Source organism: Morus notabilis, unplaced genomic scaffold (genome assembly GCF_000414095.1).
Source record: "Morus notabilis unplaced genomic scaffold, ASM41409v2 Scaffold341, whole genome shotgun sequence".
Lineage (NCBI taxonomy): Eukaryota > Viridiplantae > Streptophyta > Magnoliopsida > Rosales > Moraceae > Morus > Morus notabilis.
Window position 1 is genome coordinate 149,194 of NW_010363745.1, and position 21,316 is coordinate 170,509.

General features: G+C 33.8%; 3 protein-coding genes across 4 annotated transcripts in view; 1 reads left to right on the forward strand and 2 right to left on the reverse strand.

The window, feature by feature from the left end:
• LOC21390484 overlaps positions 1 to 8,212 on the forward strand; it is a 10,428-nt gene extending 2,216 nt beyond the window's left edge. The window contains exons 2-24 of one of the 2 annotated variants that reach the window (XM_024170017.1): positions 1,373 to 1,506; positions 1,600 to 1,684; positions 1,810 to 1,863; positions 2,013 to 2,104; positions 2,224 to 2,333; positions 2,435 to 2,507; positions 2,598 to 2,991; positions 3,297 to 3,620; positions 3,744 to 3,935; positions 4,217 to 4,312; positions 4,424 to 4,487; positions 4,591 to 4,718; positions 4,808 to 5,054; positions 5,509 to 5,627; positions 5,710 to 5,831; positions 6,013 to 6,136; positions 6,230 to 6,288; positions 6,365 to 6,467; positions 6,697 to 6,889; positions 7,103 to 7,207; positions 7,338 to 7,459; positions 7,545 to 7,604; positions 7,788 to 8,212. In XM_024170017.1, coding sequence (XP_024025785.1) covers positions 1,373 to 1,506; positions 1,600 to 1,684; positions 1,810 to 1,863; positions 2,013 to 2,104; positions 2,224 to 2,333; positions 2,435 to 2,507; positions 2,598 to 2,991; positions 3,297 to 3,620; positions 3,744 to 3,935; positions 4,217 to 4,312; positions 4,424 to 4,487; positions 4,591 to 4,718; positions 4,808 to 5,054; positions 5,509 to 5,627; positions 5,710 to 5,831; positions 6,013 to 6,136; positions 6,230 to 6,288; positions 6,365 to 6,467; positions 6,697 to 6,889; positions 7,103 to 7,207; positions 7,338 to 7,459; positions 7,545 to 7,604; positions 7,788 to 7,889 — 3,102 coding nt within the window. In that variant the 3' untranslated portion in view covers positions 7,890 to 8,212. The remainder of the gene's footprint in view (positions 1 to 1,372; positions 1,507 to 1,599; positions 1,685 to 1,809; positions 1,864 to 2,012; positions 2,105 to 2,223; positions 2,334 to 2,434; positions 2,508 to 2,597; positions 2,992 to 3,296; positions 3,621 to 3,743; positions 3,936 to 4,216; positions 4,313 to 4,423; positions 4,488 to 4,590; positions 4,719 to 4,807; positions 5,055 to 5,508; positions 5,628 to 5,709; positions 5,832 to 6,012; positions 6,137 to 6,229; positions 6,289 to 6,364; positions 6,468 to 6,696; positions 6,890 to 7,102; positions 7,208 to 7,337; positions 7,460 to 7,544; positions 7,605 to 7,787) is intronic. The other variant, XM_024170018.1, reaches the window with a different exon arrangement.
• On the reverse strand, positions 8,111 to 10,158 carry LOC21390485 (cancer-related nucleoside-triphosphatase homolog). Its single transcript, XM_024170019.1, has 6 exons — positions 9,948 to 10,158; positions 9,734 to 9,821; positions 9,518 to 9,608; positions 9,188 to 9,272; positions 8,556 to 8,712; positions 8,111 to 8,360 (listed from the first exon to the last, which is right to left on the reverse strand). The coding sequence occupies exons 1-6, from the start codon at positions 10,020 to 10,022 to the stop codon at positions 8,245 to 8,247; spliced, it is 612 nt and encodes a 203-aa protein (XP_024025787.1). The 5' UTR covers positions 10,023 to 10,158; the 3' UTR covers positions 8,111 to 8,244.
• Positions 10,159 to 13,942: 3,784 nt separating this feature from the next.
• On the reverse strand, positions 13,943 to 15,634 carry LOC21390486 (HMG1/2-like protein). Its single transcript, XM_010104954.2, has 8 exons — positions 15,428 to 15,634; positions 15,286 to 15,340; positions 15,065 to 15,166; positions 14,893 to 14,950; positions 14,730 to 14,774; positions 14,540 to 14,620; positions 14,342 to 14,434; positions 13,943 to 14,239 (listed from the first exon to the last, which is right to left on the reverse strand). Exons 2-8 carry the CDS (start codon positions 15,330 to 15,332, stop codon positions 14,219 to 14,221), a joined length of 447 nt encoding a protein of 148 aa, XP_010103256.2. The 5' UTR covers positions 15,333 to 15,340; positions 15,428 to 15,634; the 3' UTR covers positions 13,943 to 14,218.
• Between the last annotated feature and the right edge of the window lie 5,682 nt (positions 15,635 to 21,316).

A 21,316-nucleotide genomic window follows, 5' to 3' on the forward strand; every position in this document is an offset into this window, starting at 1 on the left:
AAAGGGAATAATTAAAAAAAAAAAAAAAAAAAAAAAAAAGAGACAGATTTTATAATGTGTTAGGTGAGATTTGTATTGCCCCTTTTTCTATTGGACCGTTTTTTTTTTTTTCTATTTCTTCAAAGTTCATTTATTAGGAAAAAAAAAACTAATTTGTTCGAATTAAAACTCTTAAGAATGATACATTTTCTTTATTTTTTTCATTCATTTTTTTTTTTTAGAATCCACAACATTTTATTTGTCTTTTAGGCAGGCTACTGAGTCCTAAATCTTATGAGACATAGGACAACAGGTTTTTTTTTTCTATTATTTTCTTTTCTTTTTTTCAGTAATCAATATAAAAATAAATTATTAATAATTTTTTATTTTTTAATCATTAAATTCATAAATGTGATTATTTTATATATTTTTTTAATTTAATATAATTTTAATTAAATTCAACGGTTAAAAATTAAAATATTAGTGAGACAAACTAAGGAGAAACTCCCTTACAAATTTTATTAATAAAATTTTTTTTTGATACGCCTGACTTACCTATACTAGAAAATGTCTCGTATTAATAATCCATATTACGTGGGCTAATGGCCAAACTTTAATAATTATATTTTTTTTTAAAAAGTAATTTTGAGAGAAGAGTCAAATGTCAAGATGTCCACGTGGTGGTCGATGAGATAAATTATCTAATTGAAATTTGCAGAGAGATTGCGATGTGGGACCCATTTCATGGTTATGTTGAATCATGGGCGGTGATATGTTTTTCTCAAAGCGACCCCACAGTAACAGCATGCGACTAGTGACGTGTTACAACTTTTTTTTTTTTTTTTGCTGGTTAATGACGTGTTACAACTTACAAAGTTACAATCTTATTAGGAAACATAAATACCATCCTTTCTAATTTTGTTCAGACAGTTCCCAAATCTTAAAAAAAAGTGAACTCTCCAAATGCTCCAAATGTCACCCTAATGAGAGAAAAAAAAATGCAGCAAAAGATATATTAGAACATAAATAATAATAAAAAAAGAATTATGTTATTTTTATTACACAGCTGATTCTTGATTAATACTTTTGTTTTTTTAAAAGTAATAAATTTTTATCAATTTATTTTTAATATTGATTCATGTGATAAATGAGTTGTTATTTTTTTATCAGAAGATTTAACTTTTTTTTATTAGTTGAATCGACAATTTAAAGAATAGATGTAACATCTTTATGTGATTGAAACGAAATGTGAGACATTTTCTTAAATAAATAAATATCACGTTAGTTGGTATTAGAACATAGAGATAAACATTGAGATTCTCTAGCATTATTTTAATTGGATAATGTTGTTGGAAAATGCATATTAGAAATAATGAAATTGAATTGGGTGCAGAGTGGAAGTAATAACTATGAGGGTGTGAAGGTGAGTGATGTGGAGCCACGACTTGTATTTCATAATGGCATTCCAAGTGGCTCTAACATCTTTGCTTATGATCCTCTCCAAAAAATACTCGCCATTTCTACTCAGTAAGTATTAACATATAGTTATACAACATTAAAAATTTTCTGTACCATTATTATGTCATTATTATAATTATCTACAAATTCATGAATTCTCAGGGATGGCCGTCTTAAATTATTTGGAAGAGACAATACTCAAGCTCTACTTCAATCTAAGGAAGCAGAGCCAACCAAGTTTCTCCAGGTTTTTCATGCTTCATATCTATCCTTTTTTTTTTGGAGTGGTTGGATAAACTTATGAAAATAAAAAATAAAAATAAAAATGCTTTAAACTTATAGTGATGAGGCTGGTTTTGCATATATACTCAGTTCTTTCACAACCAAGGCATCCTTGTAAATGTGACTTTCAAGAACTACATTGAGGCAAGTTTTAATTTTCCCAACTCCCTAATTCTATGCTGCACTTAATTATTTTAGATGTGCTATATATGTTTTTAAGTATTACTTTCAAATATAATATATAGCTATTGTTTGTGAGAGTTAATTAATTTTGATCTCAAACAAAAACATAGGTTTGGGACATTGAGAACAAAGTGTGGTCTCATGTGCATGCATTTCAACATGAGATCACCTCTTTTGCAATAATGCAGCAAAGTCCCTACATGTGAGTGTGTGTGTGTGTGCGCGCCAAAAATCAAGTGATGACAAGAGTCTAGAAGATGAATGTCATGCACCTTTTCATACAAACATTTGACTCTGCTCTTTCCATATGTAAATTGGCAGGTACATTGGAAATTCTCTTGGCAATGTTTCAGTTTTGAAACTCGAGAAAGAACCGTTCCGTATAGTACTAGTACAAACGAACTACACGATACCCTTTTCAATTTCTCATGGTAAGACAGAACAGACGGACGGACTTGTCGGGTTCTATTTTTGTACCACCTTTTCTATTGCTGCAATGCTTAATGTATTGTATTCAAATCATCTCGTTTAGGGAATTCGACTGAAGTTTCTGCTGAGAATGCCGTGGCTCATATTCTGCCTCAACCAATGGCAGAAAGTAAGAGGTACTCTACCAACAAGACCTTGTTGGCCTACTCTATGTCATGTGATGACTGAATCCTCCTTTTCTTTGACATTACTTGTTTTTGTTACAGAGTTCTGATAATATTTAGAGATGGTTTAATAGTTCTATGGGACATTCGAGAAAGCAAACCCGTTTTCATAACTGGCGGAAACGTGTTGCAATCACTGCATCATGAAGCAACCAAAGCAACATCCGCATGTTGGGCATGCCCTTTTGGGACTAGAGTTGTTGTTGGTTACAACAATGGGGAGATCTTCATCTGGAGTATTCCTCCTATCATAAACTCAAGAGCTGGATTAGCATCTGACTCTCCCACGCAAAACACTCCGGTATGCAAACTCAATGTTGGATATAAATTGAACAAGATTCCTATAGCATCATTGAAATGGGCCTATGCTGATGGCAAAGCGAGTCGACTTTATGTCATGGGAGCCTCTAACTTTGAGTCTGAAAACTTGTCCCAGGTATGCGTATTCTCTTGAGAATAATGCTAGCGGTTTCCAACTTTTATTCTAATTTTTCGATACCAACCAACGTAGCATGTGAGTTTCCATTCTTCTACTAGAATGTGTTTAAAAATTTGTCACGTCAATTCATATGAAAAAATTAAATCTACTCTCACCTGCCACATGAGTTGGTATCAAAAAATTGATAAAATAGTTGGTACGACTAGCATTACCCTTCTCTTTACTAAACTCTTTAAATGCTATATGAGTTACTTTGTCACAAACATATTTAAGTAAAATGATAATTTCTAAATTTGATGAAGCAGGTAGTCCTATTGAACGAGCACACTGAATCCCGCATGATCAAACTCGGGCTACATTTGCCCGAGCCTTGTAGTGACATGGACATCATATCAGGTGCTAGTGAGCAAGGCAAACATAGACAAGTTTATTTCCTTTTGGTTGGAAAATCAGGCCATATTTATGTCTATGATGATTGCTCAATTGAAAAGTACCTCCTACAACTGCAATCTAGGTCCCATAATACACTTCCAAAGGAAGTTATGGTGAATATGCCTTTTGTTGATTCAAGCATCACTGCAGCCAAATTTATAACTGATAATCCTTCTTTAGATTTTGCAAATGAGGTAAAATACAACTGAAAGTCCATTATGTGTTAAAACAAACTAAAGCTTTTAGAGTCTTTGCACAACATGATTGTAATTTTTGGGCTTTATCTGTTTAGCATTATGGTTGTTTTGATATTGCAGGACTATGCTGTGCTGGCAAAAGATTTTCCTCATATGTTTTCTTTGGAGAACAAAACGAAAGATGGGTCAACTCAGTTTAGTGGATTTTCCAAGGTTAAAAACTTGTATATAACCGGGCATAGAAATGGAGCCATAACTTTTTGGGATGTGTCTTCCCCAATTTTCATCCCAATACTCTCACTAAAGCAACAGGTAACAATACTTTCTCATGTAATTGTTCTTGTTACGTATGCAGTTGTAAACTAGGAGATTTGGATGAAATTAGGGAAAAAAAACTGAAAAGGGACTAAAGAATTTGAAGATTCTTATATTTCTTCAATGGCATTATAGTAGTACTTGTAGTTTTCGGGATACAATCAAGAAGTTGACTATGTATTGTTGAATTATTGGAAAATTTGATATGATCCACCACTACAATCCTTCTCTCTCTATCTCTATGTTACTAATTCTCATCTTTTGATACTTGAATACAGAATGAAGATGATACATCTGTGAGTGGCATAGCAGTCACAGCATTGTCTTTCGACCACAATTCGCGGCTTCTAGTTTCAGGAGACCAGAGTGGAACGGTAAAATTCTTTTTCCTTTTCTTTACATATAAGCAGTTGAATTATGATCATTTTGCTCTCCTTTAGTGTTACAAGTTGTGTTGTGCTTTCCACAACATTCTAAACCTGCAGGTTCGCATTTATAAACTCAAACCCGAGGCATATGGTACAGAAAACAGTTTTTTGTCTCTTCAAGGTACTAATTCTACATGATTCAATTACAAAGCTTTAACTCTACTGTTTTATAATTAGTTTATTCACAAGCCCATGCATACTTTTTAATATTTTTTTCTTAGCAGGAAGCACCAAGAAAGGAAACTGTCACATTATTGATAGCATTAAGCTCATTAAGATTAATGGTGCTATACTTTGTATGAATATAAACCAAGACTCCAAACATCTAGCAGTTGGTTCTGATCAAGGCTATGTGAGCTACTTTCTATTGTTTCTTTTTTCCATTTTCATTATCAAGGCCTGATCATCTTGGTATATGATATGATTATCCTTTCCAATCAGGTTTCAGTTGTTGATATAGAGGGTCCCACTCTATTATATCAACAACATATTGAGAGTGAACTGTGTACTGGAATAGTCTCGCTTCAGTTCCGGAGCTGCAGTTTACATGGTTTTGAGAAGAATGTGTTGGCAGTTGGGACCAAAGATTCATCTGTTTTGGCTCTTGATAGTGACACTGGAAATAAACAAAGCTCTACCAGTGTTCATCCCAAGAAGCCTTCTAAAGCTCTTTTCATGCATGTCTTGAGTAAGTAACAGATTACATCTTTATTTGACAGACTACCATATGAAAATAGGGGGAAAATATGCAGTGTAAAGTTCCTTCCTTTTGACTCCTTTTGGTTGACTTGATATCCTAAGACTGGACAAAATTTTCATTTTCGCACAACTTTCTTACCTTATTTAAAGACAATACTAGCACCTAACTTTGAACGAATCTCTCACCAGGGGGTGAAATTTGTAAGGGATTCGCGATATGCAGGGATAATTTTATAATTACCAATAATACAAGGTTAAACACTGTATTTCACTTAAATGCAAGGAGGAACTTTGTAATTTCCCATGATAATGTTGGCTCTCTTAAAGTTGGTTTACTCTGATTCTCCCACTCCTAGACCAAAAAAAAATGGAAGATGTTTGTAATCTGATTTCTGGCAACATTGAAGAATCTGATCACATAAAGATGTTTACACTTTAAACAGACGGGCAAGACACACCAGGCAAAGGGAATGCTTCTGAGGGGTCCGGGCCGATGCAACCGTTATTATTGCTATGTTCTGAGAAAGCCTTGTATTTGTACTCCTTCACACATGTCATTGAGGTTAATAGTGTTTTTATTTCACTCGTTAGCAAACTTGTATCGTTTAAAATGACTTGATCATCTCACTTTCTTGGTATTTTAGGGAGTTAAGAAAGTCATCTGCAAGAAGAAGTTCCAATCCTCTTGTTGTTGGGCATCAACATTCTATAGTTCCTCCAAAATCGCCCTTGCACTCCTTTTTTCCAATGGAAGAATTGAGATAAGGTGGTGATTTCCTTCTCCCCATAGATATGATTCGACTAAAAATTGAATTATGAGCCACCTTGAAGAAACTACATGGCCTTTTTTGTTTTCATTTCAAACATAATTTTCAAACAAATCAAGAATGTCTTAAATTAGAGGACTCAAAAGTTTTTGTTCTTGTCACTTGTTTGTGAAACTTTAGGTCGTTGCCGGAGTTAACCCTACTAAAGGAGACTTGGATAAGAGGTTTTGCATATTCTACTCCAAAACCAAACTCACTATCCAACACTTCCATATGCTCCTCCTCAGAAGGAGATATTGTCATGGTACAGCCGTGAAGAGTTAGCTATTTCAGAAGACTCTTCTTTAAGGAAATAAATTCCCTTTTAACTTGTTTCTGTTCGTTCTTCCGTGTGAAGGTGAATGGTGATCAGGAAATATTCGTCGTCTCGGTTTTGTCCCGCAAGCAAATCTTTAGGTGCCTATTTAGTTTTGTACATATTTGTACTCTCAGTTTCAGGTGCGTTTGCTAACTGTGTGTTGCTTCATTTTAGGCATTTGGAGTCAGCTAGCCAAGTGTATAGGAAAGATCTGGTGGTTTCACAAGAAGAAGGGCTTGTATCTGCAGGACCCTTCATCCACAAGGAAAAGAAGAAGGTACTAAATATGGTGCATTGCATTGCGTTAGTAGGACCAATTTGGGATTGTAACATAAAATGAAGGGGCCATCACCAGTGTCAACAGAAAGACCTTTGCAGATACACACACTGATGCAGTTTTATATAACTATTTTGAGAAGTCAGAGACTTTTCGCTTTTAACTTCTGCTTCTGCTATAAATTAAAAGTAGGGTTTCTTTCAGATTAATTTACAACCTACGATTCCAGGGTATATTTAGCGCCGTCATCAGAGACATTACTGGCAGCAAGTCAAAGCCTGTTCCTGATCACGCAGATATAGAAGATGCTAGGAAAAGTTTGAAGGAGCTTGAAACAATCTTCTCAATTGCCAACTTTCCGGTTCATACCGACGATACAGATAATAAGGCCATGGATGAAGGAGAGGTTGACTTGGACATAGGTATCTGATTTCATTTGCATAACATGTTGCCTTGCTCGCTCTTGACATGATTTAATTTACGACCATTTCAAGTATAAGCAAGTTTGTTCTGCTCGTTTTCTTGCATGTTCATCCAGTTTCCTTGCCTCCCACGGCAAGTTTTCTTTTTCTTTCTTGTACCAAATTCTATCTTGTTCTTGGAGATGGTCAGTAACAAGACTTTTGTTTTTAAAGATGACATTGACATTGACGGTGCCGCCGAAAAACCCAAAGAACAGAATATGTTGGCTGCTGCTCTAAATAAACAGAACTTGGCAAGCAAATTTCGGGTTTTAAAAGGTCAGTATGAGATGGGGTAAATCCGTGCATGTTATATTTCCAATTCAAGATTATAAACAACACAAAAAACTAGGCGTTGTTACCATTAATCCCACCCATCTTACTCAATTTTAACTTGTTGGATTTACAGGTAAACTGAAACATGGGAAAACCAAAAATGAGAAGAACTCGACCAAGGAAGAACAGCAAGATGAGAAGGCTGCTGGTACAGTTGATCAAATAAAGAGGAAATATGGGTTTTCTAATGCTAATGTAAGCATGCATATCCAATTCAGCACTCTCTTATATGTTTAACCATAACGTTTGCTGTTGTATCTAATCATTATTGTGTTTGCAGGAAACAAGTGTTGCTAAAATTGCTGAAAGCAAGCTGCAAGATAACGTGAGAAAATTTCAGGTATATATTTCTTCTTAATCCCACGACTAATTTGCTAGACATCTTATGACAAAACGTTACTATGCAAGATTGTGATCTTTCTACACAAGTCAATGGTTATTCAAGGGATATAAGAATTAGCAGTCTAACTGTGTGTGTATTTGGACAAATAAAAATTAATGTGGGACCTCCTGAATTCGATAGGGAATCAGCCTGCGAGCTACCGAGATGCAAGACGAGGCTAAATCATTCTCATCATTGGCAAATCAAGTGTTGCAAATTGAACAGAATAGAAGAGCCTCGTAATCCTTCTCCCTCATTGTATTTATCATACTTGAAAAATATTCACTGGTTCTTATTTGTTGGTTTTTTTCTTCAACCCTTCCATTCTTTTGCACTAAAATACTGTACTCTTCATGTAAATGACAAAAACATGCACACGCAGTGTCCTTTCTGTTGTTGTTTTTACAAAGTTGTAATGAAAAGCAAGAGCGTATGTGGAAATCTCAAAGCCAAAGCCAAAGCCATACGAGAAGAGCAAAACTTCTTTTCATGCATAATCTTAACAAAGTTTTTTATCTTAAGCATCAAGACTACTGTCGAGGACTGAAAAGGACTATTCGGAACAAGCACATACAGTCACTCTGCACCACCTAAGTACCTATTTTTTTCTCAGTAAGTCTACCAATTGTGAATATATCTGGTCTTTGATGGCATCCCTATTGCTCGCTGTCAGCGCATAAATAGATGCTCCAGGATGATTCTTTAATCTAGCAACTGCAGAAGTTGAGACTTCTGATCATTTTCGAATTCGGTACAAAAGGAAAAACAGCAAAAAAGTTTTAGTAATACATACTCCAAGAAAATGGCTCCACTTTAAACTTCCAAACACTGGAAGCTTTTCTCCTTTGAAGGCTTAAATAGACAAAAACTGCTTATGTAACATAAAATGGATTTGTTGAGAAAATGTACCTCCAGGTATATCACGGCCAGACTTTGGAATCGGTACGGTGGCCAAAATTGGGATATTTGATTCCAGAACCTTTAAAACAGCAGGGAAAAACGATGAACTGTACAACTCCATCTTACCGACTTCATCGATGACAAAGAGATCAGTGTCTTCTCTAACCTGAAAGACATACTTATCACAGCATAACTTGCAAAGTACAACATTTGAAAAATGTAAAAAGAGAATAGGATATACTTGCACACGCCCAAAATAAAAGTCCAATCAGACCTCAAAGTGACTGATCAGATTGTTGGTAAATAGTACCGAATCAATCGAACTAATCCCATCTGGGAACAAAGAACTTAAACCAATCAAACAGTAAACAACCAAAGAAAGAGAGCACAAAGAACTATCAACATTCAACACGCCCATCTGACAAGGTTAGGAGCATCTAACTCCGGGACTGAAAATCGGCGAGAAGATCACAAATCACCAGAAAATTTTGATTCTTCAAACACCCTTAAACGGGACTAAGAAATGAGAGTTATATATTAAAAAGAGAAACAACAAAACTTGTTTGAACATAATTAAATGATATTCCAAGCTAAAGCAAGCAACAAAGAGGTATAGCTAATGATTGAAAATTGAGAAGCACCTGCAATTGAGGGAGTGCCAACGACTCAAAGGATGCCACATCTACTTTGTACCTCCCCACAGTTGGCCATCTCAAACACTCTGGGCTGCACCCATTATACACATACTCGTCGTCATATCAAAAAAACAAAAACAAAAAAACATAATAAAAACTCTAATGTGTTGTAACATAAAAATTAAAAAAAATTAAAAAAAAAAAAAAGAAACCACCCACCCACCTAGGAGAAGAGGTGGTGGCGAGTGGAGCTTTATGGCCGTCCAAGGGGACAACTTCGAACCCAACTCTTTCACTTCCTTGTCTGATCTCCCCTACAAGAAACCACCCACCCACCTAGGAGAAGAGGTGGTGGCGAGTGGAGCTTTATGGCCGTCCAAGGTGACAACTTCGAACCCAACTCTTTCACTTCCTTGTCTGATCTCCCCTACAATAAAAATACAAAAATAATAATTATATGTATTCCTTACTAATAAATACAATGGCAAAAAAGTCCAATACTTTTTTGTGTATGAATGAAATCAGAAATAAAGAAAGGAAACATTTACATACGAGTGTAAAAACCCTGAAGCTTCAAGCTGGGATTGGAGGCCTTTAGGCTTTCAAAGGCTTTAATTATCAGAGTTGTTTTACCAATTCCCTTTTCAATTCCACCCATAAATAAATAAATAAAATAAAATAAATCATTAGAGAAGAGAGTAAAGTTTCCATTTTACAAAGATGGGATTAAGTTTGAGATTGGGAAATTTGGGATTGATTTACTAACAGGAGGGCCTGTCACAAGCAAGCATTTCCCACTACCTGCTGCTGCTGCTGCCGCTGCCGCCGCCGCCGTCATCATCTCTCTCCCTCACTCTTTCATAATCTATTATACATTACTAGATGAAGGAAAAAAACAAAAAAACAAAAAAAACGGTTCAAAAAAAAAAAGAAAAGAAAAGAAAACCCTTTTTTGATGATTAGTTTTAGGTGATAATAGCAACCATTTATGTTTTTTTTTTTTAAGCAACCATTTATGTTATATTATTTTTACGGCTTGCAGGTTGAATTTTAAATTTATACTAAATAAAAGACACTCTAATAAAGAGTTTAATTTGTGATTCAAATTGTGAAGAAGAGTGGGCTTAAAATTTTATTTTATGGTTTTTTCTTGCAAAATGACGTTACGAGTACAACTCTCTCTTTTCTTTCTACATTTGATTATAAAAGGGCAAATTGTAAAGAGTAGACTTACATTTAAAATTTATGTTAGTAAATAATTAATTTATCAATTTATAAAAATTAATAGGTCTCCAATTTATAAAAGGGTAATTTATGTTTAAAATTTTTCATTTTCTAATTTTATCTTTTTTTTTCCTTAATCTTACCGTCTAAATCTGAGATTTACATGAGAACAAAATTTTGGTTACTTCGTAAATTTTAGATTTACATGGTAAATTTGAAACCTTATTAACATAAGATAAACATCTTTTAGTTTTGCTCATAAATTTAAAATTTATCGTATGATAAATATAAATTTACCATCAGAATACAAATGATTATAAGTCTAGGATTTACTATAAGAAAATAACTTATGTTCTTTTGCGAATCTTAGATTTACACAGTAAATTTAGAATTTATCATCAAAAACATATTGTGTTTATTTGTAAATCTTGAATTTAAAGTGTAAATCTGGAATTTATTGTTACTAGATTATATTAATTATACTAATATAAGATAAACATTTTTTTAGGCCTCGTTCATTTCACCGGTTCGAGTTTTCAGTTTTAGGTTTCTTCAGTTAAAAGCTCTCAGAAAATGTCACATCTATGTTTTTCTGCTATAGTTAAAAGCTCTCAAAAAATGTCACATCTCAGCTTAAATTGAAAACTCGAATCTGCAAAGTGAATGAGGCCTTAGTTCTGCTTGTAAATCTAGGATTTATTCAAGATTTATGAGTAGAATGCAGATTGTGTTCTTCGTAAATCCTAGATTCCATCTTGACACAATTTGTGTTCTTTTGTAAATCCAGGATTTACACAGTAAATCCAGGATTTACCAACAGAATACATTAATGTATTTACTCGTAAATCATAGATTTACAGTGTAGAAATCGGGAAGACAAAGAGGGTGTGGAGAGAAAGCCAGGATAAATTTTAGGATTTCATTTCATTTTTTAATTAAGGGCATTTTTAGAATGTTAATTTAGTATAAATCTAGATTTACACTCATTCAACCTATTTACAAACTAATTATAAGCCTGACGTATTTATTTTTATTACCTTTTTAATAAGCATGTTTCCCTCAATCTTGGTCTTGTTAATGCTTCCCCCACTACCACCCCCACTTTTACTTTTGCCTTTCATACTCACCCTTATGCCCACGTATTCAGGACAGGGGGTTAGGGTTCGGGAATCCCCATTGGGGAGACTTTTCTTATACCTTACTCATTTACCCATTAAAAAAAAAGAAAATATAACAATACTATTCATAATTAAATAAATTGCATCAAATTAAATATTAAATTCAACATAATATTAACATCTCGTGAAAGTAAACTAAGCTTCAAAAGAAAATTCAAGCTCTAAAAATAACTAATAAGATCTCAAAACCGTATGAAACCAAATTCTAAAAATTCAATCAAAGACGTAAATAATAAATTAAAGTCTTTAAAGTAAAACATTTAAAACGTTAAGAACGTTATTAGTCTAATTTGTTTATCTCTTAAAGAACTCAAGTGTATAAGCATATGCCATACATAATAGGTTCAAGTTAAACAAAATTACTATTTATAATAAGAATTTAGGAATGATTAGGGTTTTTAAGATGGTAAAATAGTAAAATACTTCTAAATTTTTTTAATATCATATTTTTTAAGTACTATTATAAGAAATAACATTTATGTATTAAAAATATTTGTATATCGAGGTGAGGTAAAAGTACTTCTCCTGCCCCCGCCCACCTGCCCCATCCCCATTTAATAACTCATATGTCTGTCCTATTTGGGGGTGGATACACACAGGTAAAATGCTCATCCCTATACGTTCTAATATGTGTTATAGTGTTTTGATTATTGTAGCATTAGTTTTTACCATATTTCTTAGGTCATAAATCATGATCATCAGTTTATACTTTTTTCTTACTTCTTGCAAATACATTTATTTTTCAGAAAAGAATGACTTTATATGCTACATCAATTCTTATGGTTGTGGTTGAATTCTTTGAGACAAATGATTTTTTATTGGATTAAACGAATACGACTTAGGGTTGTTCATTCCCATGGTAATTCATTCAACCAATACAACTATTAAATGTTTTTTTTTTTTTGACAACTTTAAGTGCTATATTTATTGGATTTATATCAATCGGTGAACTCCAATTTTTGGCCTTAAACTAATTAGGATTGGGGAGAAGAAGTGTCAAAATGATCATACTTGGATAAGAATAATCAGAGAACAAGAACATAGTGATAAGTTGAATGGACATTGTTCCTATAATACTCGGTAACCATATCATTGGAATATAGGCACAGCACAGACTCCCACAACATAAGAAATCCCCAAAGTATTTTCACTTTGCTTTCCAAAAGAATTTCAAAGCTTTTTTTTTTTTTTTTTTTTTCCTTTTCCTTTTTCACACTCCATTGCTTTACCTTTCTCACTCACCTTTCTCGTTTCTTTCTTGTGCATATACATATGAACGTTTAATTTGTTAATTTAAATTTTGTTTTCTTGTGCATATATTTGTGAACCGCTTAATTCGTTAATTTAAATTTTTAATTAAAATTGATATACAATTTTATATAAAAATTTTTTATTATAATAAAAAAATTAAATGTGACTATTTTTAAAAAAAATTTATTATAACAAAACTTAAATTTTAATATCAAAAAATAAACTATAAACTTCCTTCTCTTTTTTACTTCTATTCTAGTAAACTTCTTTTAAAGGATGTTTGATTGGAGGATTCAAACCATGTGATTTAAATCATTTTTGACTTACGTGAATTTTTTACGAGAGAAAATACTGTAACAAACTATAAATTATGATTCGAATCAAAAAACGAATCATTCTACCAAACATCCTCTTACTTTTTGATAAGGTGTTAGAGACAATTACGCAACTTCTTTTCCCTCTTTTAAAACTCATTGACTTGCCATTTTGTTTTGACAGGACACCTGCCCTTTTGTTACTAGTTCACTTCAGGGTAAAAAAAAAAAAAAAATCTTACAGAAATGGACAGTACATAAAAAAGCTCCAAATTTCAGGTGTTTCACCTTAACTAGGAATACCCAATAGCCATCAACCAATATTCTCTCATCATGTCCATTACAAAAACCACCTGCCACTCTGATCAACTCTCAGGCCCAAAATGGAGCCAAACATCTAACAGAAACTCCATTGAGCATCTCAAAAGAGACGAATCATTGTTATTGCTTCCAAATCCACAATTGTCAGTAACTTCTATACTAAACAGTCCGGCATGTAAAATCTTCACCTGCTCAAACATACCAATAACAGACTTCTAGCCCGTTCAGTTCATAGATTTAAATAAATACTATTACTAGCGAATTGGTTTCAATTCTAGTTCAAACTTACAAAACAAGCGCGCCATACCATTCACATACTCGATGTTACTTGTAAATTTCACTATTTTATGTCAACAAGTGGTAATTCTGGTGAATTTTAAGCTTAGGAAACAAAGATATGGTCATTAAAGACTGAAATCTAGTTAATATTAAGCACTGCACAATATACGCACAGAAATACTGAGAAAAGAAAAGAAAAGAAATGGAGGAATGAGAGAATTGGGAATATAACATTACACTAACTGAATGATTGAACGTAAACAGAGAATTAAGTACAGAACCATATGGGGAATCAGACACATGCAGAAAGCTCAAATCCGATCCCCTTTCTTTTCGTTTTCCCCCTAAACCCTAAAAATTAAACAAAAAAAAGAAGCTATTTATCATCATCGAAAGAGGAAAAATCTGAAAATGAAGAACCGTCCTTCCTTCCTGTGTTTCTTCAGTTCTAAGCAATGGGCTCCTTCTTTCTACTCATCATCATCATCATCCTATTTTTTTAAAAAAAATCACAATTGAGAAATAAGATTTACGCTAATTAATGAAGAAATTAACTAATTTAACACAAAGTCAACACAAAGTCAACGAACGACCTCTCCGCTCTCGTCCTCGTCTTCATCATCATCATTCACCTCTGACTTTGACTTGTCAGACTCCTCTTCGTCCGCTCCATTCCCTCCCTCAGCCTAATTTTTTGTTTTTGGTCAACGCGCACCACAAAATCACACAAAATTTTCATCCAAGAACTACAAATTCAAATCCATGAAAATTACAGGAAAACAAGAAATTACCAGTCTCTTGTTGTAAGCGAGCATGTTCTTGTTGTATTCGGACTTCCTTTTCTCTGCTTTCGCTACAAATGGAGCTTTCTCCTGAAATTTGTTATCGCCGAATTTAGAATAATGAAATTACGAGCTAATTAACGAAAAAAAAAATAGGAAAAAATGAAATAAAAATATAAAAAATAAATCTGAAACTCACAGCGTCTGACATCGATTTCCATTTGTCACCGCCAGCTTTACCGACCTGAATCAATTTTCAGATTTCAGAAAGAAGATCTAACAAACATAATTAACTATTGCTCGCGGATCGCTCATAATAAATACACTTGAGATCCGAGAGGATGATGATCAGATTTGCTTACAGCAGCCACGGATTTGTTATTCGGATGCTCCTTCTTGTATTTTTCCCTGAACTCCTCCCTATTTTCAACAACAAAAAATATGATCAGAACATAAAATTCTGCAAAAAAGAACAAAAATAGAGAGAGAAACGGATCTGAGAAGAAACAAAAAAAGCAACAAAAGAAATCGAACATGAAAACGAAGAAGGCACTGGCAGGCCTCTTAGGCTTGTTCGGATCCTTTCCGGCGTTCTTGGCCGTCTTCTTACCGGCTCCTCCAGCCTTCGCCTTCAGCCTAAAAAATTGCAAAAAAACAAATCAAAATATCAAAAACTCAGAGACTACAGATCTAAACGGAACGATTTGCAGAAAATAATTAAAAACAGAAAATGAAGAATAAAACTGAAAACTCACTTGGTATCAGTCCTCCTGGGAGCAGCCTTGGACTTACCGCCTTTCATGGCGAAACCTGCAGAGAAAACGTCAAAAACCGGTGAGAATCGGTCGAAAAGCGGCGAAAATGGAAGAGAATAGGACCGAGTCAGCGCCGAGTTACCTTAGGGTTAGCGAGATAAGGCAGAAGAAGATAGAGAGAGAAACAGAAGGAGAGAGAAAGTAGAAGGAAGAGATATGCTTTGTTTCTTTGGTGTGGTGCTTGTGTGTATATGTTGTGTTGTGAGTGTGGGAAAGGAAGGAAAGGGATAAGAAAGGCAAAGGACCTTCCGAAAAAAATAAAAAAACGAAAGGGGCCTATTTTTAGAACCCGAATTGAATTTCTGGGTTTAGGCGGGATTTCAAACGCAATAAAACAAAAATAAATATCCTCTTGCCACGTCAACGATCCGCGAGCTTTGATTCTATTGGCTCTCTCTTCTTTCTTTTATACCTCTTTTGTGTTTCCTTGTGTGTTTCTCTCTTCTCTTCTCTCCCTCACTGGCGGGAACAGTTCAAGATCGCTGCCACGTGGACTTTCCGGTACGAACAGTTTGGTATGACTTTGGGGGTGAAAGTACGAAAATGGGGCTTGTGTTTGTGCGGAGTTGGTAGTTGGGAGCCCTTTATCAAAACAAAAAACACGCTTGCTGATGCACTTGGTGACGGATATAATTGAGTCCGGGGTATGTTTGTAAATTTATCTAGCTAGATATTTTTGGAGTGAATTGCGTTTGGACTGTTACCGAATTTTTAGAGACTTGTTTATTTATTGATTTGAATTTTTAATTTGAGAGTTAAGAGCATGTTTTGTTCATGGATTAAAATTATGAGATTATAATAATTTTTAATTTATGTGTATTTTTTATGAAGGAAAATATTGTAATGAACTATGAATTATAATTCGAATCAAAAAATGAATTTTTTAATTAAACGAGTTTTAAGATGTATTTTTATATAAGAATTTTTAATTATAATAAAAAAATTAAATATTATTATTTTTAAAAAAAAATTTATTATAATAAACTCAAATTGGTAAAATGGACATGCTTAAATTTCTTTTTTCTTTTTATACGTCGAATGATTAAAATTGATGAAAATGAAAATCATTATTACAGGCAGACAAATATTTTAATGGAGAATATTAACAGACGGCAAGTTGCTGTGAGCTACTCAAAAAAAAAATTTTTTTTTTAATGGTCATAATAACTAAGGTGATGTTTGGTAGAGGGATTCGTTTCCTGAGTCAAATCATGATTCATGATTTGTTACAGTATTTTTTTTTATAAAAAAATACACGTAAATCGAAAATAATTCTAATCACATAGTTCTAATCCATGAACCAAACGGACTCTAAGAGGACGTTTATTTCTTGTATTCGTCCATGATTCTGAATCCATGAATCAAACGTCCACTAATTTACTCACGGTAATTCTAAGTTTCAGAACAATAAGGGTTGTTCTTTTGTATTTGTATTTTTAAGTTAAGGTGATTTGAGTGATGATTTTGAATTAAGTTTGAGTTATAATTTGAGTTGAAGTTGTAACTTGAGCGGGCCTGTTCGGTTCGCTAATTCGAGTTTTTAATTTGAGTGGAAATGTGATATTATGTGAGAGCTTTTTACTGTAGCAAAAAAGTTAGATGTAACTGTTTCTGAGAGCTTTTTACTGTAGCAAAACTCGAATTAGCGAAATAACGGATGTGCACATTTAAGTTATGATTTGAATTGAAAATCTTTTTGAGTTTGTGTTTGTGTTGATCAAAACTTAAATTTATATTTATATAGTATTTTAATAACAACTCAATGGTGATGAAAAATTTTAATAGGGTATATGGGTGGGGTTTTATTCATCTTTTCGTTGTGAATGCATAGAAAAAAAATCATCTCAATCAAAATTAAAACGAAAAAGTTATAGCATTTTTAATAATAGAAAAAAATATTGTTCATTAATTTGAGTTCGAGTTTATGAACTCGAGTTAGAGGGAAAACTTGAACTCAAGTTTAGCCTCAAACTTGAGTTCAAACTCGAGTTTAAACTGAAATTTTACAAAAGAACATGAACTTGAATAAAGTTGTAACTCGAGTTCAAACTTTTTCTGAGTTTCGTTGCAAAATAACAACCTCATAGTAATTTTACACTAATAATTTAAAATAGCATAAAACTCTCCGTTGAACTTATATTGAGTTGTCAATTTTTAGTACTTACATTATAGAGGCTATGACTCCATTTATTTTACTGATTTGAATTTAGAATTCAAGTTTTGCTATAGTAAAAAGCTCTTAAAAACAGTCACATTTAACTTTTTTTACTACAGTAAAAAACTTTCACATAAAATCACATCTCAACTCAAATTAAAAACTCGAATCAGCGAACTAAACGAGCCTTATATTGTTGCTTAATAAAAAAAAGTCTTCAAATTCTTTAAAAAAAATCAAAATTATTTCTTACACGATTGTAGGGTTTGTTTGTTCCTTTGCTCACAATCATCACCCTCCTTTGCCTTCTTCTAACTAATTGTGTGATTAAAAAATGATGTTTTGTTGATTTAAAGTGTCAAAATTGTAGTTCATAATAAGTTTGGTCCACAATTTCGTATCATTTTTTAGTTGTATGAGAAAAAAATGAGACGATCTCAAATTATCATTAATTCTTATTTTTAATCCAAAGTAATTCATTGCTAATGTTATATTTATCATATGTCTAAAGAAATTATTAGGTTCTTTTTTTATTTTATAAAATTCTAAGATTGACTTTTTTTCAAAGGCTCATATGAACTCAATCTTTTTTTCTTTTTTGTTTTTTTCCCCTTAAGATTGATGATTTGCATGTGCTTCTCTAAGATTTCATCTACACCAGTTAGGGTGTTCGGCGCTTTTAACCGTCAGTTTTGGTCGGTTCGATGGCCGAATCGACCATGTCAATTTTCTAAAGCCGTGCACCGAAATCGAACTGCACAAAGGAGTGGTCAGTTCGGTTAACCAAACTTCAGTTTTCGGTCAGTTTTCAGTTTTGGTAATCAGGAAGGTAGCCATTAGTTAACCATCAGGTTACCAACATCTTTAGTTGCATTTTTTGACCAGAAAATGTGATAAAATATAAAAGTTTCCTTCTATGTAAACCTGTAATCACAATAAATGAATACAAAACACAATATCTAAATTGATAATACCACAAACACAAAAATATCCAAATTCAATGTCCAAAATTTAAAGTACAAACTAAAAGTCACAATTACGGGTTGTTATGCTATTATGATTTTTGTTTTGTGGGGTTTTTGGTGATGGGTGATTTGATTCATATGCTACAGGGTGAAGATACCCAATGGATAACTGTGGAGTTACAACACACTGGACGTACTTGACATTTACAATGAAAAATGCCATAAAAGAGCAGACTTTATACATATGCTCTGCCCCAATCAAGGTGTGTAAATGCAACCATTCATTATGAGTAGATTAGCAGCAGATAAGAAAAAAATGACAGCAAATGAAGAATGAAAGTAAAAAAAAAAAACATTCAGAAAAAAATGACTCAGTTGGTTCGGTTTTTAACCGAACCTTTCAACCCAAAACTGAAACCGAACCACTTAGGAAGCAATTCGGTCGGTTAACCGAGCCGACTATATTCGGTTTCACGTGGCGCTGTTTTTATTTTTGTTTTTGAGTGGTAAGTTCTTCAGTCGGTGACGGTCGGTTTTAGTTTTACGGTTTTTTTGTACAGTCATAGCACCGGGGATCTTAGGACCTTAATGCGAAAGAAGGCTTTGATTATGGATCTACTAATATGGGCCGTATCTTTGAAGACATTTCTTGATAAAATTTTAGAATTTATCTTTAAAAATGTATGAATATAAATTTTTATCTTTTATTTTTTATAAACATACTTCTATTAATATAATTATTTGATTAAAAAAATTATGTATTAAAAATAAAAAATAAAAATTTTCACACATACACTTGAGTATTTGTTAAAATGAGCTATTAATAACTTGAGTTCTGGGCCTTAACGTGAAAAGATGGCTTTCATTATAGGTCTATGGACCGTGTCTTTATCCTACACTCTAGCTCTATTCCGTCCTGAGAAAAAATACAGGTTTTATCTTTTTAAATACACGACTTATTAAAAGTAACAATTTTAAATGAAGGATCCCAAATGAGATCACTGATGGTTGCCGAATCGAATTCGGATGTGGAAGCGTGGCGGAGAGGCGGATCAAGTATAACAAAAATTTTCATAAAATTTTTTAGATACTCTATAGATTATATTAATTTATGCATGAATAAATTAATCACATTAATTTATATGTCAAGAACTCAATTAGGAAAAATACCTAGAGCCGACTCGGATGATAACTTGAATTCTTTGACCTCGAATAATCCTTGCTCCAAGCTTTGTGTTTAGAAAACCAAAGTCTTCCATGTCAATTCCTTGATTCCACTTAGATGTGTGTGTGGGCACACTCGAGACTAAAACGGGTTTGATTAAACACTCGAATTTTTCACAAACACCAACGCATGCACGATGTGGAATTTTTGGGAGAAAAATTTTCCTTCTCTTGCTCTAGGGAATTTCGGCCAGCCCCCTTAAAGTCTAGGTTTTTAAAAAAATTGTCATGCGTAATTTTTCATAATCCCGTATTTATAGAGTAGAGGTCCAACTTCTAGGAGGAATCAAATCTCTTTCTCTTGTTTGAATTTTGAACAAAAAATTCTCCTCTACCTTATCCTTGTGTGGCCGGTGATAAGTGCACGAATTTGCACTTTTAATGTTCATAATTGTCAAACTATTTTATCAATTTTGTGATTTTAATTTCAAATATTCCTAAATTTAGAGGATTTAATTTTAATTGGATTTATTTTATTTTTCAGGTTTTTGAAGAAAACAATTGAATTTGGGCTAGTTTACCAAGCAAAACCCAAAAGTTGAGCCCAAGAAAAGCCCAATTCGGCCCAAAGCCCATCAGCCCATCAACCGAGCCGAGCCGAGAAGCCGCGAGCCAGCCCAGCGCCACGTGTCGACCGCTGCCACACCGCAGGGCATGGGACCCAACTTCCCTCCAACCAGAGCTCGCCACGCGTCCCGTGGGGTCCAGCTGCTCCCCCGCGTACGCGCGCTTGGCGCGCACGCTGCTTCCTCCGCGCGAGTTCTCCTCACGCGCGCGTCACCCGGACTTCCTCTCTCTTCCGCGTGGGTCCTGCGTTCCAGCTCCCTCCAACCAGAGCTCGCCACGTGTCCCACTGTTCCCCCGCGTACGCGCGTTTTGCGCGCACTCTCCCTCTCCGCGCGAGTTTCTCTTCCGCGCGCGTCCAGCTCTCTTCCACGTGGTCTAGTTGTGCACCACTTCTTCTCCCGCACGCGAATCATTTGGCGACATGTGTCCCACTCTTCAGAAACGTGATGATTTTTCTCCCCCGATTGAGCATCCGATTTGTATATTTTTCGCATATTCAAACTCTATAAATAGGATCATTATCTAAGTGATAGGGGTTAGATTTTTTAGAGCCTAAATTCTCACATATTTTCTTGTTCTTATTCTCATACTTTCTTTTTAGAATTTTATGAGAATTATGTGCAAGTTAGGCTAGAGTATTTAGGTGAGGCTAGAGATGATCCTATATGTGTAGTGAATTTATTTGGATTTTTGATTCTCCAATGGTTTGTAAGTTTTATACATTTGAGTAAATAATTTTCTTTTATCATATTTCTTCTTCTTATCAATATATTTTATTGTCAACTCTCATATAAATCTAGTCAAGCTCTTGTTATGTGATTGTTGCATTATATGATATATTGATCGGTATTATTTTATGAGTAGTCTTTAACTGCATTATTGCCAACGGTATATTGTCGCTCTTGGATTTCTCATAAGATAATTTTTCCTAATTCTAAACGTTAGAATTTTATTTACTCGAATACATTTTTAATTCATATGTTCTTCAAATATTTATTTTCCGATTGATTGTTTGGGATGTGAAACTTTCAATTGAGTCAATTTATGAATCAAAATCCAA

Bases quoted from the DNA above. Each gene is read 5' to 3' on its own strand.
- LOC21390485 (XM_024170019.1), bottom strand. From the start codon at position 10,022: ATGATGACGGCGGCGGCGGCAGCGGCAGCAGCAGCAGCAGGTAGTGGG. The intron at 9,822-9,947 runs GTTAGTAAATCA...GGAATTGAAAAG, and splicing joins TGCTTGTGACAGGCCCTCCT to GGAATTGGTAAAACAACTCT. The intron at 9,609-9,733 runs GTATGTAAATGT...TTTTTATTGTAG, and splicing joins GCTTCAGGGTTTTTACACTC to GGGAGATCAGACAAGGAAGT.
- LOC21390486 (XM_010104954.2), bottom strand. From the start codon at position 15,332: ATGAAAGGCGGTAAGTCCAAGGCTGCTCCCAGGAGGACTGATACCAA. The intron at 14,775-14,892 runs GTAAGCAAATCT...AAATTGATTCAG, and splicing joins ATAACAAATCCGTGGCTGCT to GTCGGTAAAGCTGGCGGTGA. The intron at 14,435-14,539 runs GTAATTTCTTGT...ACAAAAAATTAG, and splicing joins TCGCTTACAACAAGAGACTG to GCTGAGGGAGGGAATGGAGC.